The sequence below is a fragment of the Cucurbita moschata genome, unplaced genomic scaffold, assembly GCF_002738365.1.
Source record: "Cucurbita moschata cultivar Rifu unplaced genomic scaffold, Cmos_1.0 Cmo_Scf00017, whole genome shotgun sequence".
NCBI lineage: Eukaryota > Viridiplantae > Streptophyta > Magnoliopsida > Cucurbitales > Cucurbitaceae > Cucurbita > Cucurbita moschata.
The window spans coordinates 1910502-1923342 of record NW_019268533.1 but is presented as its reverse complement, the minus strand read 5'-3'; the positions used below and the strand labels follow the sequence as shown (position 1 = coordinate 1923342).

General features: G+C 37.1%; 3 protein-coding genes across 3 annotated transcripts in view; 2 read left to right on the top strand and 1 right to left on the bottom strand.

Moving 5' to 3' along the window:
- Positions 1-2625: 2625 nt before the first annotated feature.
- LOC111455165 ((RS)-norcoclaurine 6-O-methyltransferase-like) lies at positions 2626-4889 on the bottom strand. The gene is made up of 2 exons (XM_023096726.1): positions 4114-4889; positions 2626-3012 (listed from the first exon to the last, which is right to left on the bottom strand). Exons 1-2 carry the CDS (start codon positions 4876-4878, stop codon positions 2716-2718), a joined length of 1062 nt encoding a protein of 353 aa, XP_022952494.1. The 5' UTR covers positions 4879-4889; the 3' UTR covers positions 2626-2715.
- Positions 4890-7904: 3015 nt separating this feature from the next.
- LOC111455537 ((RS)-norcoclaurine 6-O-methyltransferase-like) lies at positions 7905-10260 on the top strand. Its single transcript, XM_023097251.1, has 3 exons — positions 7905-8221; positions 8493-8940; positions 9922-10260. Exons 1-3 carry the CDS (start codon positions 7905-7907, stop codon positions 10258-10260), a joined length of 1104 nt encoding a protein of 367 aa, XP_022953019.1.
- Positions 10261-11636: 1376 nt separating this feature from the next.
- LOC111455569 (coiled-coil domain-containing protein 124-like) overlaps positions 11637-12841 on the top strand; it is a 3342-nt gene continuing 2137 nt past the window's right edge. The window contains exon 1 of the mRNA XM_023097281.1: positions 11637-12411. Coding sequence (XP_022953049.1) covers positions 11854-12411 — 558 coding nt within the window. The 5' untranslated portion in view covers positions 11637-11853. The remainder of the gene's footprint in view (positions 12412-12841) is intronic.

Here is a 12841-nt window from a genome sequence, read left to right as displayed (position 1 = left end):
TTTTTCAATGGATGATATCATTGTCCTTTCACATCCATATATATATAGATTGGGAGAGAGGGAAAACGAAAGGAGAGTTAAATTATTAAGTTTTGTGTTGGATGTGAATTCTAAAATTTTGATCATTTATCATTAATGAACTTATTTAACATGTTTAATTTGATATTGATTAAAAAAAGGTAAGATATTAAATGCCAATGCCATTAAATATTTACCAATTATCATTATTTTAATAATGGAGACTTAAAGTTGTCATGAATATGTATTGTCATAATAATAAGAGTTATTAGAATTAGTATTGCTATGCATATATAAAAGCTTGTCTATTATTGTTTTGAGACATGAAGTTTGAGACATTAAGTTATTGTCATTTTGTACTTGCCTAAAGGCGAAGTTTGAGACATTAAGTTATTGTCATTTTGTACTTGCCTAAAGGCAATTGGGAGGATGTAACGACCCAGACCTAGACCCACCGCTAGCAAATATTGTCATTTTGGGCTTTTCTTTTCGGATTTTCCAAACCTTTAAAACGCGTCTGCTAGGGGAAGATTTCCACTCTCTTATAAAGGGTGTTTTGTTCTCATCCCCAACCAACCTGAGACATCACAAATGAATTCTGTTGAGAGGTTTTGTAGTGTGAAAGATACACTTGTAAATATTTTGTTTACAGTGATTGGTTACCACCCAGTGGATAGAGGAGACTTTCTCCTCTCCAAACCATATAAATCTTTGAGTCTTTTTGTTTAATTTCTGTTTGTAGGTGTGTGAGTCCAACTGATCTTGTTTTCACTTCTAGTACAACAATTTGAATATCAAAACATTGAAGGTTGTGACGTTGCGACACGAAAAAAGAAAGAAGACTTAAATTATTAAGTTTCGTGTTGGATGTGAATTTTAAAATTTTGTGCCTAATTGAATTGATCGACCTAATTAGATCGATTAATGCCATTAAAGCTACCAATTATTATTATTAAAGATACGTCTCTAGGAACTTAATTCTTATAAATATGCACACACCACCCTAGCAAGATTTAAAAAAGATGGACAATGCCCACATTAATAAATATGCAAAAATAATTTCTATTAACAAAATTAAATGGGACGAAGATGGAGACAGAGACCCGATATCTATTCTTAGTTTAACTAGTGGGGGGTTTTGATCTATTTGATCATATGATATGGATATACATCGAGATAGAGTGAACATCGTAATGTTGAACGTTGATTCTAAACTTGTAGAAAGAGACCGTAGTGATTTGATATTGAATATGATATAAAGACCGATTGCGATTAAATCTTTAGTCTTTTAGTCGATAAATAGTTTATTATTAAAAATGCATAATTAGTTATGTAATTAAAAGTTGACATTTATTGTATTTTTAATAAATTTAGTTAGATGTCGGTGGCTCTGATACCTTTTGTGTTCGTCTTTTATCTCCTATTTCAATTTTCATTACTCAAAAATTCTCCCTCTATTTTTATGGATACCGTTTATGAGAAAATTTTTCATTTTTTGTGGGTACTCATATGCGAAATTAAATGTTTAAAACTTCTTCTTAAAACAGTTTCATGGATTTATGGGTTAGAAAACATCTTTAAACGACACAACAAAAAACTGAATAAAATAAATAACATTAAAGTTAAAAAAGACCCTATTGATCTAACCTAAATCTAAGAAAATAAATACTGCTACCTTATGCATATGCATGTGTCATGGTCTCGAATTGTGATGTCATCGTCAACTGTACAAAAATGTCTTGCCTTTACTTGAAAAAGAAATAGCACACAACTTGAGTATTTAAGAAATACTCATTAACTGACCCCACAATTGGGTTACGAAATGCAAACACATGCAGCTCATGATATAGGGACCTATCATTTAAAAACTATCATAAGGGTGACCTCCTATTTGGACAAAAATTGAATGTGTAGTACTTCTCTATACACGACCCACACGTGCGAGTGTGGATTTCCAAGCGGTTCGCACTCTCTAGACCCATCATAGTCGAGTTAGCTGTTTGTAGTGACATCCGAAGGTCAGCAGACCCCTGAGTGTCGAGGCATGATCATCATCATCATCATAGCGTACGTGTTTGTACACATCATCATAAATGGGAAAGTATCCCGATGTATATGTACACACATAATGCATGAGGTCCCTATAGCTTTCATCTTTAAATTATCTTCGTGACACAACCCTATACACCATTTATATGCTACACTAAGCACTATGTAGATGTTGGTCTTCATATGTTCATCATCATTAACTTCAATTAGGGTTGTCCTTACAAACTAAATCATCGCCATAATGCATCGTGGTATTCAATACATGCACTTCATCTCGATATGGAATAGCGTCATGTTAATCCATCTCATCATCATACAATATTACGTTACCATATTATCATGCATCATCATCATCATCTCATCATCTCATATCATCATATACATCATCACATCATCATGTAACTCAGTCACATCTTCATACATCATACGTCATACATCATAATTACAAACATAAATGACAAGACACGTGCATGAGCTACTAGACACATGTAGTTATACATCAAACAAGTCGTCCAACCTATCCTACAGTGAGGCCACTTGCATGGTTTACGCGTGCCCTTCGTTTAAATCTCTTATTTTTGAAATAAAAAGACCGACAAACATACAAGAGAAAAGTACATTCAAATAGTCCTTTTGGATAAAGATCTATCAAGCGAAGGCTTGAATAACAGATTGAACAGCTCGAATGGGTGTAATGGTGTGTCGAGTAAAACCAGCTTGATGAAGAACATAAGCCCATTCTTTAGCTGTTCTTTCCTTGCCGTCGTTGGTATGAGCCATCATCACCATGTCTAGCATTAATCCCACATCCGACAGATTATTTTCTTGTTTTCCCTCAAGAACTGCTTCTACAATTATCACTTTTCCTGTCTTTTTTGGGATTGCATCTCTACAATTCTTCAAGATTTTGATGCATGTCTCATCATCCCAGTCATGTAGAACCCACTATCAAATAATCTCAAAGTTAATATTCTTTTTCATCCAAAAATTTCACCTCATCTATATTCGTTTGCACGGTATTCATTTAGTTCATGAAGATTATTGGTTATTGAACTTTACAAATATTAAGTTCTTGAATTTCAAATTTAGTATCTATAAAAATATGTAGATGCATCACTTATATTAGACACAAATCAAAGTTTACATACTTATTAAACATAAGTTTAGAAAGTTTAAAGATCTATGAGACAATTTATAAAATTTTTGGTTAAATAGACTCACGATTGAAAGTTTACGGATCGTGAGATTTCACATCACATCAGTTTAGGAGGAGAACAAAGCATTCTTTGCAATTGTGTAGAAATCTCATAGACTTGTTTTTAAATCTTGAGAGGAAGCTCAAAAGGGAAAGCCAAATAGGAAAATATCGGCTAGTAATGTGTTTGGGATGTTACAAATGGTAGGTTTGAGATGTTACAAATGGTATCAAAGCCAGACTCCGGGCGATGTGCCAGTGAGGAGGCTGAGCCCGAAAGGGATGGACACGAGACCGTGTGTCGGCAAGGATGAGGAGCCCTGAAGGGGAGTGGATTGGGGGGTCCCACATCGATTGGAGAAGTGAACGAGTGCTAGCGAGGACGCTGAGCCTCGAAGAAGGTGGATTGTGAGTCGAAGGGAAGGGGTTGGACCCGAGGTGGTGTGCCAGCAAGGACGAGGGTCACGAAGGGGGTGAATTGGGGGGGGTCTCACATCGATTGGAGAAGGGAACAAGTGCCAACGAGAATACTGGGCCCCGGAGGGAGTGGATTGTGAGACCCCACATCAGTTGGGGAGGAGAACGAAACATTCTTTATAAGTGCTTGAAAACCTCTTCCTAACATACACGTTTTAAAAACCATGAGAAGAAGCCTAAAAAGTTAGCAACAGACACGTTTAAAAACCTTGAGTGAAAGGCCTAACAGGATAATATCTGTTAACCGGGGTTAGGGATGTTACACCGACCTATTCGCACTTCTTAAAATTTAAAATTTTATCAAACACAAAATTGAAAGATTAATTACTTATTAGACACGAATGACCAAATAGACATAATTGAAGCATACCAACCATGAGGAAAGCAGCATCAGCCTTGGGAATACAATCAAACATATTGCCACCAACATGTTGTACACCAATGGGTGGTGGTGAAGAAGCAACAACATGTGGAAGATCAAAGTTGATAGCTTTAATCCATGGGCAAGCCTTGACTATCATGCTCAAGCTTGTACCATTCCCTCCACCCACATCCACTAAACATTCAACTCCTTCAAAAATCTCTCCACAATCTTCAAGTAACGTAGGCACACTCATCACCCTCGCAGAGCATGCCATAGCATCGTTGAACATTGTATTGTGTATTGGGTCAGCTGCCGCATAGCTCCATAAATCCTTGCCATGAGCAGCCTCAAATGGTATGGCTTCATTGCCTTTAATTCGCGCGCTGAGGCTATGCCATGGTGCGAGCATCACTGGGTTGCTCTCGAATAGAAGAAGTGGCGCCATACTGCTGCCGCTGCTACTGGCAAGCAGCCGAGACATGGGCGTTTGAGCGTAGCTTTTTGTGGGTTCTTCTTTGAAAATTCCTCGATGGACGAGGAAGCGTAAGATGCGGTGTAGAAGCAATGGAGAGCAATTTAAGGAAGATGATAGGTCGGTGAGTGTCATGAGGCCTCCATGGGCTTCGATTGTGTCGCCAATTTTGAGCTCTATGGCACATTTTATGACTGCCATTTCAACGAAACCAAATATGTATTTCCATACTTGGACTTTGATATCATTGTTTTCTTCTTCTTCTATCTTCAATTTGGAGTCTTTGCTACCAATATCATCCATTATTACTTCAAATTGTCTTAATTTGTTCTATTTTAACATATATATATATATATAGTGCCAAAGGGAAAATGCATGCCATTGGTGGTAGTGGTTTATGGAAGTTTTTCCACTTAATAATTCTAATAAATTAAAACACATTTTAATTATTATTTGTTTGATAAGAGAAAAAAGATATTGGAAACCTTGTGGATACTACTTTGGGTGGAGATAGTTCCGTCCAATTATTGCTCTCTATTTAATCTATATAAAACATCTTTATTAAAAAAATAAAAATTTATGAATGGAATGTCTAATCATCCCAGTAAAAATAAATTAAAAATTTTGCAATAATTTAATAGCCAATTTCATTTTTTTTTTGGTTAAAAAGATGTCAAACGTGTTAATAAATTCAATAATATTTATAAACAAAAATATAATACTGTCATATCCCACTTTAGTTGGGGAGGAGAAAGAAACATCTTTGTAGAGGGGTGAAAACCTTTTCATTTTAAAGCGGTGAGGAAAAGCTCGAAAGGGAAAATAAAAAAGTACAATATTTGCTAGTGGTGGGCTTGAACCGTTACAAATACAGTATTTCATATAATTTCTAAAAATTCAGGGTTGGTGATGGAGACGAATATAGAGAATGTAATTCATATCAGTGACTCCATTTTCTATTTAAACTGGGATTTTATACTTCGAGATGAGTCTCTCCATTATCGAACGTGCAAGTTGAATGGATCATCTATGAATGGGGGTAACCTTTGGATTAAAAAGGGAAAAAAAAAATTAATTAAGAAAAACGAGATTGCAATTGATGGAAAATGTTTTGAAATAATTATTATGCACGACTTTCTCTAGACAATAAGAGGTGGGGGATCAAAATGACATCTTAATAAACTTCTGCACCTAAACCAAGAAATGTTTAGCCACTAAAATGGATGATATTCTCCCGTCATATCGCACATATGATTACGTCATTTATTTTTTTCTTCTAAAATTATTCCTACCTATTTCATTATATTGATTTTTGCTTCTAAAATTGGTGTTTCTTATAGATATAGATAATAACTTTCATTTCCTTCGAGCTTTTATTAATCATCCTATCTTCAGGATAGCTCTCGTTTGAATGTAATCTCAGTTCATTCATGTATTCATTTTACTCGGATGTCACACTGAGAGGTAAGAATAAAGAAGTGTCATTGTAAGTAATTTGTCGGGTACTCAAGAAACAACACACTAGGGTCCAAGAATAAAGGAACAAAAGAAAAAGTATCACAAGTGTTCGGGCCCCGAGATACACAGTGTCACATGCCACAGTGAAATGATATTTAAGGACCACTACATCAAAAATAAAACGTTCCCAAAAATAAACAAACGTCGTCATATTAAAAATGGAAAGAATTAGGAATAAACAAGCAACACATGACAGTTAAAAGAACACACTAAGGGACAAAAAAAAACATGCACATTACTAACATATATTGAAGATTAAAACTTACATATAGCGATATAGTGTTCGTGAAAAATCACATTTATAAAAAATAAAAAAAATTGATCGAGAAATATGACTTAACTAGTTTAGTTAAGTTCTAATAGAAATATTTATGGTGTACTTAAAATTTGGTATATTAGTTTGTAAGATTAATGTAAATTTAAAGTATATCATTATAATATCAGTTAATATAAAGTATATGTTTGATATGCTAATTATACAACTAAATTATCAAAGTAAAGTTGATTAGTTGTGTAAATAGATATACTAAAAATTATAACCACACTCATATACCAAAAATCAATATAATTAAACCGAGAAAATTCAAATAACCACGTTGATATAATGTCAGAAAAATTGGTATATTATATTGTGACATCGGAATATATGAATGAACCTAGACCACATCTAAATGAGAGCGATTTTGAGGAGAGAATAATTAAGAAATGTTTAAAAAATCGAAAATTATTACCTATACCAATAACGTGTACTTCTTTTTTGGTGATTTAATCAAAGATGAGAGCATGAGAGCAATTCTATGTTAGATGACCTCATAGGCGTTTTCCTAGAATGCATGTGAGTGAGGACAAAATATGTTGGAAAGACTCATGTTAGGCTGTGGGGATAGTTTTGCAAGGAATATGTAACGGCTAAAGCCCACCGCCAGATATTGTCATTTTTGGGCTTTCAGTCTCAGACTTTCTTTGCACCCTAAAAAAAATGTTTTGTTTTTCTCCCTAACCGATGTGGGATCTCACAATCCCCCTCCTTTGAGATCTAGCGTCCTCGCTAGCTCTCGTTTTCTTCTCCAATCGATGTGAGACCCCCCAATCCACCACCTTTAAGGTCCAACGTCCTTGCTGGCACACCGCCTTGTGTCCACCCCCTTCAGGACTTAGCTTCCTTACTGGCACACTAGCCAGTATTTGGCTCTGATACCATTTGTAATGACGTAAGCCCACCTCGAACAAATTTTGTCCTCTTGAGCATTTCCTTTCAGGCTTCCTCTCAAGTTTTTGAAAACGCGTATGCTAGGCAGAAATTTCCGAGAAGGGTCGTACTATTAGTACAACTAAAAGGAGAAAACTCAAATAACAAAACTTGTAATAAATAATTAAAAAAAAAAAAGCATTTAAATTTAAGCAAACAACTAAAATTCCATTACTTAATCACATTTCTTCTCAAAATATCTTACATAAATTTAATATTGACCATCCAATAATCTTTTGCTATAAATTCGATCATAATAATTGAAAAGATAACACAACAATTATGGAAAGGGCATCAAAATATCAAATAACTACACAAGAACAATTCCAAAATGGATAAGAATGGAACCAAAAGCAATTTGAAAATGTGGGAAAAAGACATAAAACTTTTTAGGCGTTTAGGCTAGAAATCAAATAATTTTTTTGACTATTTTATATCACGTTTATACTTTAATTTTACCTAAATTGATTAAGACATTTTTTTTTTATTACGAGGCCAGATCTTCGAGCTTCATTTATATATATATATACACAAAACTTGTAAGGTATAGAGATAGCATCAAATGGAAATTAGTCACAAAAAATGTTCATCTCAAAAGGAAGAAGATGGGCAAGCCATCACCCAGATGTGGAAATACACATTTGGTTTCACCGAATTGGCTGCAATAAAATGCATCATAGACCTTAAAATTGCAGACATTATCGAAGGTAATGGAAGCCCCATGACATTGGCGGAGCTATCCACTACTTCAAACTGTTCTTCCACCCTCCTTTACCGCATCATGAGGTTCCTCATTCATCGTGGAATTTTCAGAGAAGAAACCACCGCTGAAAGCCATATAGGCTATGCGCACACACCCTTGTCTCGCTTGCTTGCCACTGTTAAAGATCACGTATTTGTTTAGATTGCTGTCAGTTGGTATCTAATTAAATCTCCGTTAGGAGTTAGATTTGTTTTTATTTGATTTACTCTTGATTTGATTAGATTTTGTTTTGATTTATTTACTGGTCTGTTACCAGATTTTCTGATTTCTAGGTAGATTTTCTAGATATCTCTTTCTATTCTCTGTGTATATATAGAGCATTCTTGCTCTTCAAAATTCAATCATCTCATCTACCATTCAATAAATCCCTCTTTCACTAACAGCCACCAACGTTGAGAACAGCATGGCTCCCATGATTCTGTTTAAAATTAGCCCTGTGATGCTTGCACCATGGCAGTGTTTGAGCGCCCACTTAAAGAACAGCGACACTTCACCATTTGAGATTGCTCATGGGAAGGATATATGGAGTTATGCTGCAGCAAATCCGGAGTACAATATGCTGTGCAATGAGGCCATGGCTTGTTCTGCTAGGGTCACTACTTCGGCTATACTTGAAGGATGTGGTGATATTTTTGATGGTGTTGGATGTTTGGTCGATGTGGGTGGAGGAAATGGTAGCACTTTGAGTATTCTAGTTAAGGCTTGTCCATGGATGAGAGGTATCAATTTTGATCTTCCACATGTTGTGTCTGCTTCACTCGAGTACGATAACGTGCAGCATGTAGCTGGTGATATGTTCGATTTTATCCCTAAAGCTGATGTTGCTTTCCTCAAGGTTTGTACATCTATTTGTGTCTTGTGTAGGTGGTTCTAATTTTATAACGGACTAAGCCCATCACTAGCAAATATTATTCTTCTTAGGGTTTCTCCTCCGTCTCTCATGGAGAGGTTTTCACACCCTTATAAACAATATTTTTGTAACCGACCAAGTCCACGTTTGTTCTCTTTGGGTTTTCTCTTATAGACTTACTCTCAAGGTTTTAAAATGTTATCTGCTAGGTACAGGTTTCCACACCCTTATAAACAATGTTTTGTTTTCTTCCCCAATCGATGTGGGATCTCACAGCTTTGTTCACCTCTCCACTGATGTGAGATCTCACAGTCCAACTCACTTCGGGGCCCAGCGTCTTCGCTGGCACTCGTTCCTCTCCAATTGACGTGTGATCTCATAATCCACCCCCCTTCACTGGCACACTACTCGGTGTCCACCCCCTTCGGAGCTCAGCATCCTCGCTAGCACACTAGGCTTTCTAGGCCACGTCTAGCAAATATTGCCCTCTTTGGGGTTTGTCTTATAGACTTCCTCTCACGGTTTTAAAATGCTATCTGCTAGCTAGAGGTTTCTACACCCTTTTAAAAAAATGTTTTGTTCTCCTCCTCAACCGATGTGGGATGTCATAGCTTTGTTCACCTCTCCAACCAATGTGAGATCTCACAATCCAACCCACTTCGGGGCCTAGTGTCCTCGCTGACACTCATTCCTCTCCAATCGATGTGGGATCTCACAATCCACCCCCCTTCACTAGCACACTACCCAGTGTCCACCCCTTTGCGGCTCAGCATCTTCGCTGGCACACTAGGCTTTCTAGTCCCAATGTTCTTCCTAACACACCGTCAGATGTCTAGCTCTAATACTATTTGTAGTCATTATGTTCCTTTAAAGACTTTTTTTTTTGTAACGATTTTCGTTCATTCAAAATTGGTTTTATCATAAGTTAGTATTACGATATTTGTGACTTTTGTGGTTAAATGACAGTGTATTCTACACGATTGGGACGACGAAGAATGTATTAAAATTTTGAAGAACTGCAAGGAAGCGATCTCAAAAAACAAAGGGAAAGTGATAATCATAGAAGCAGTAATTGAAGGAACCGAAAAATCAGATGTGGGATTGATGTTTGACCTATTGATGATTGAAGGAACCGAAAAATCAGATGTGGGATTGATGTTTGACCTATTGATGATGGCCTATACCAACAAAGGCAAGGAAAGAACACATGAAGAGTGGGCATATCTTATCCATGCAGCTGGTTACAGTCGATACACTGTTACACCCATTCAAGCTATCCAATCGATTATTCAATGCTTCTCTTAAATCAAAAAAAAAAAAAAAAAAAAAAAAAAAAAAAGAAAGGGAAATTATTGGGATTGTTGCTCCATATCTTGTTCCTCTTATGTGAAATCTCATCCTTTAATAAAAGAAAATTGGCTATTCCAGTAGTTCTTGAATTTGGACATGAATTCTACGTGATGAACATGTTTTGAGCTAACTGCAGCTGGCGTTTTCATGATAGCAAGATGCTCCCCTTTATTTAAATACCCAAATTAGATCCATTTTAAAGACAAGTTTCAGGCAGAATGGAGGGTTGGGTTGTAGTCGGACATATTGTTCTTGGATCAAGATCACATGTGTTGATTATTGTCCATTAAGTTTGATATCAGTTTTTGTTCCGTCTTCCAAATTGTTAAATTATAAACGTGTTGCCATGTTTATAGGAATTATGTTTGTTCTCTGGCATTTTATTTGTGTTTACTTGATAAACTTTTTTTTCTGGTTTTGTAAGAGACTAACTTCACTACCAGCAGATATTGCCTTTTTTTTAGTTTGTCTTCTAGACTTCTCCTCGAGATTTTAAAACGCGTCTACTATGGACAGGGTTTAGCCCTACTCCAACCGGTACCTCGCGTGGTTTGATGACTGGCTCTGATACCATTTATAACATCCCAAGTCCACCGTTAGCAGATATTGTCCGCTTTGGCTTGCTACGTATTGTTGTCAGTCTCATGGGTTTTAAAACGCGTCTGCTAGGGAGAGGTTTCCACACTGTTATAAAGAATGTTTCGTTCACCTCTTTAACTGATATGAGATCTAACAATCCACCTCCTTTAAAGTTCAGGGTCCTCATTAGCACTCGTTCTCGTCTCCATCGAGTGGGATCCATCATTTCACTCTTAAAAAAAGGAAGCAACTCCAAGGAATTAATTCCAAAAATGGAAAGTAAAGTAAGAAAGCATCAAATTTTCAAATAACTTCAATGAAGCAATTCTAAAAAGGGAAAGTATAGTAAGAAAGCAAACTCTATGAAAAGGCCACGAGTCATTACAATACATGCATACCATAACATTCGGAACCATGATGCATGCAAGGGCTACCAGTTACATTATACAATTCTTCCAACTAAGTAACCTTAAACTACTTACTTGTTTGTCCTTGGTTAGAGTCTCTAAATACTTTAAAGTTGGTATGAGGTTGTCTTTCAATATTTAATTTAACTTATATGTATCGATGGCACAACAAAAACAAGGTCAAAGTGGGTTTAATTGACCCGAGATGGCAAAATTGAGGCTCGAGATTGTGAAATCAGGTCCAAAGAAGACAAACTAGACTTAATTAAATTAGAAGACAAACTAGACTTAATTAAATTGTTTATGTATGCATGTTTATGTGAGTTCCATGTATGAATTTTTATTTTTCTCTTATTAATTAAGTTGTTTATTGATGCTATAATTATACGGCTGGGGAGAGAAGTGGCGCTCGGCGGCGGGTGGTGGCGGAAAGAGCGATTGCCGAAGTGGAGCAAGCCTTTTTTTTTCTTTTTAGAAATCGGTGGAATACTCGATTTCGTGTCATTCGATCGATTTCGTCGTCGCCCTCGCCGGAGACGATCTCAGATCGGAAAAGGCGACCATGCCGAAGAAGATGGGGGTAAACAGTAAAGCCGAGGCGGCGAGAGCACGGAAGAGCGCCGTTGAGACGGAGCGCAAGGAGCGGGAGACTCGGGAGAAGGTGGATCAGTACTGGAAAGAAGCGGAGGGTCCCAAATCCAGGGCAGCCAAGAAGCGGGAGGATGAATCGGAGAAGCGTGCTGAGGCCGCCGCTCGCAAGGCGGAGGCACGGCGTTTGGCTGAACAGGAGGAGAAGGAATTGGAGAAAGCGATGAAGAAGCCTGATAAAAAGGCGAATAGGGTTTCGATTCCGGTCCCCAAGGTAACCGAACTTGAATTAAGGAAGCGCAGAGAGGAGGAGCAAGCTGAGCTTCAGAGGAAGGCCGAGGAGGCTAAGAAAAGGCAGAGCCGGACGGCGGCGGAGGAGGAATACGAGCGGATGCTGCTGGTTACTAATACTAATCGAGATGATTCGATTATTGAAGCCAGGACGCTGGAAGATGCGATTGCTCAGATATCTGTTGCGGATAATTTGCCGATGGATAGGCATCCTGAGCGACGGCTTAAGGCCTCTTTTAAGGTGCGATTGCTTCTCATTGTGCTTGCAATTGTAACCCTGTTTGTGTGTGCTTGTGTGTTGATTGTATGATCCTTTTTGTTGGAACATATCGCTAGCTAAGCCTTTTCAGCTGCAAATTATAACCAGAATTGTAGGCTAGAAGATTTCCTTAGTGCTTGGTGGGGAACTCAAGAGGGTTTATCTCGAAAATATTAGTATTGGATGCATGAAAATGGATATCTGGATGTAATAGGTTGAGTGGAAGAATGGGTCATTGAAGCTCATTCTAGGATCAACTTGTGATTGAATACACAAGTAGAAGCTTTGTTAGCCTTTTAACTCATGCATATCTGGATGTAATAGGTTGAGTGGAAGAATGGGTCATTGAAGCTCATTCTAGGATCAACTTGTGATTGAATACACAAGTAGAAGCTTTGTTAGCCTTTTAACT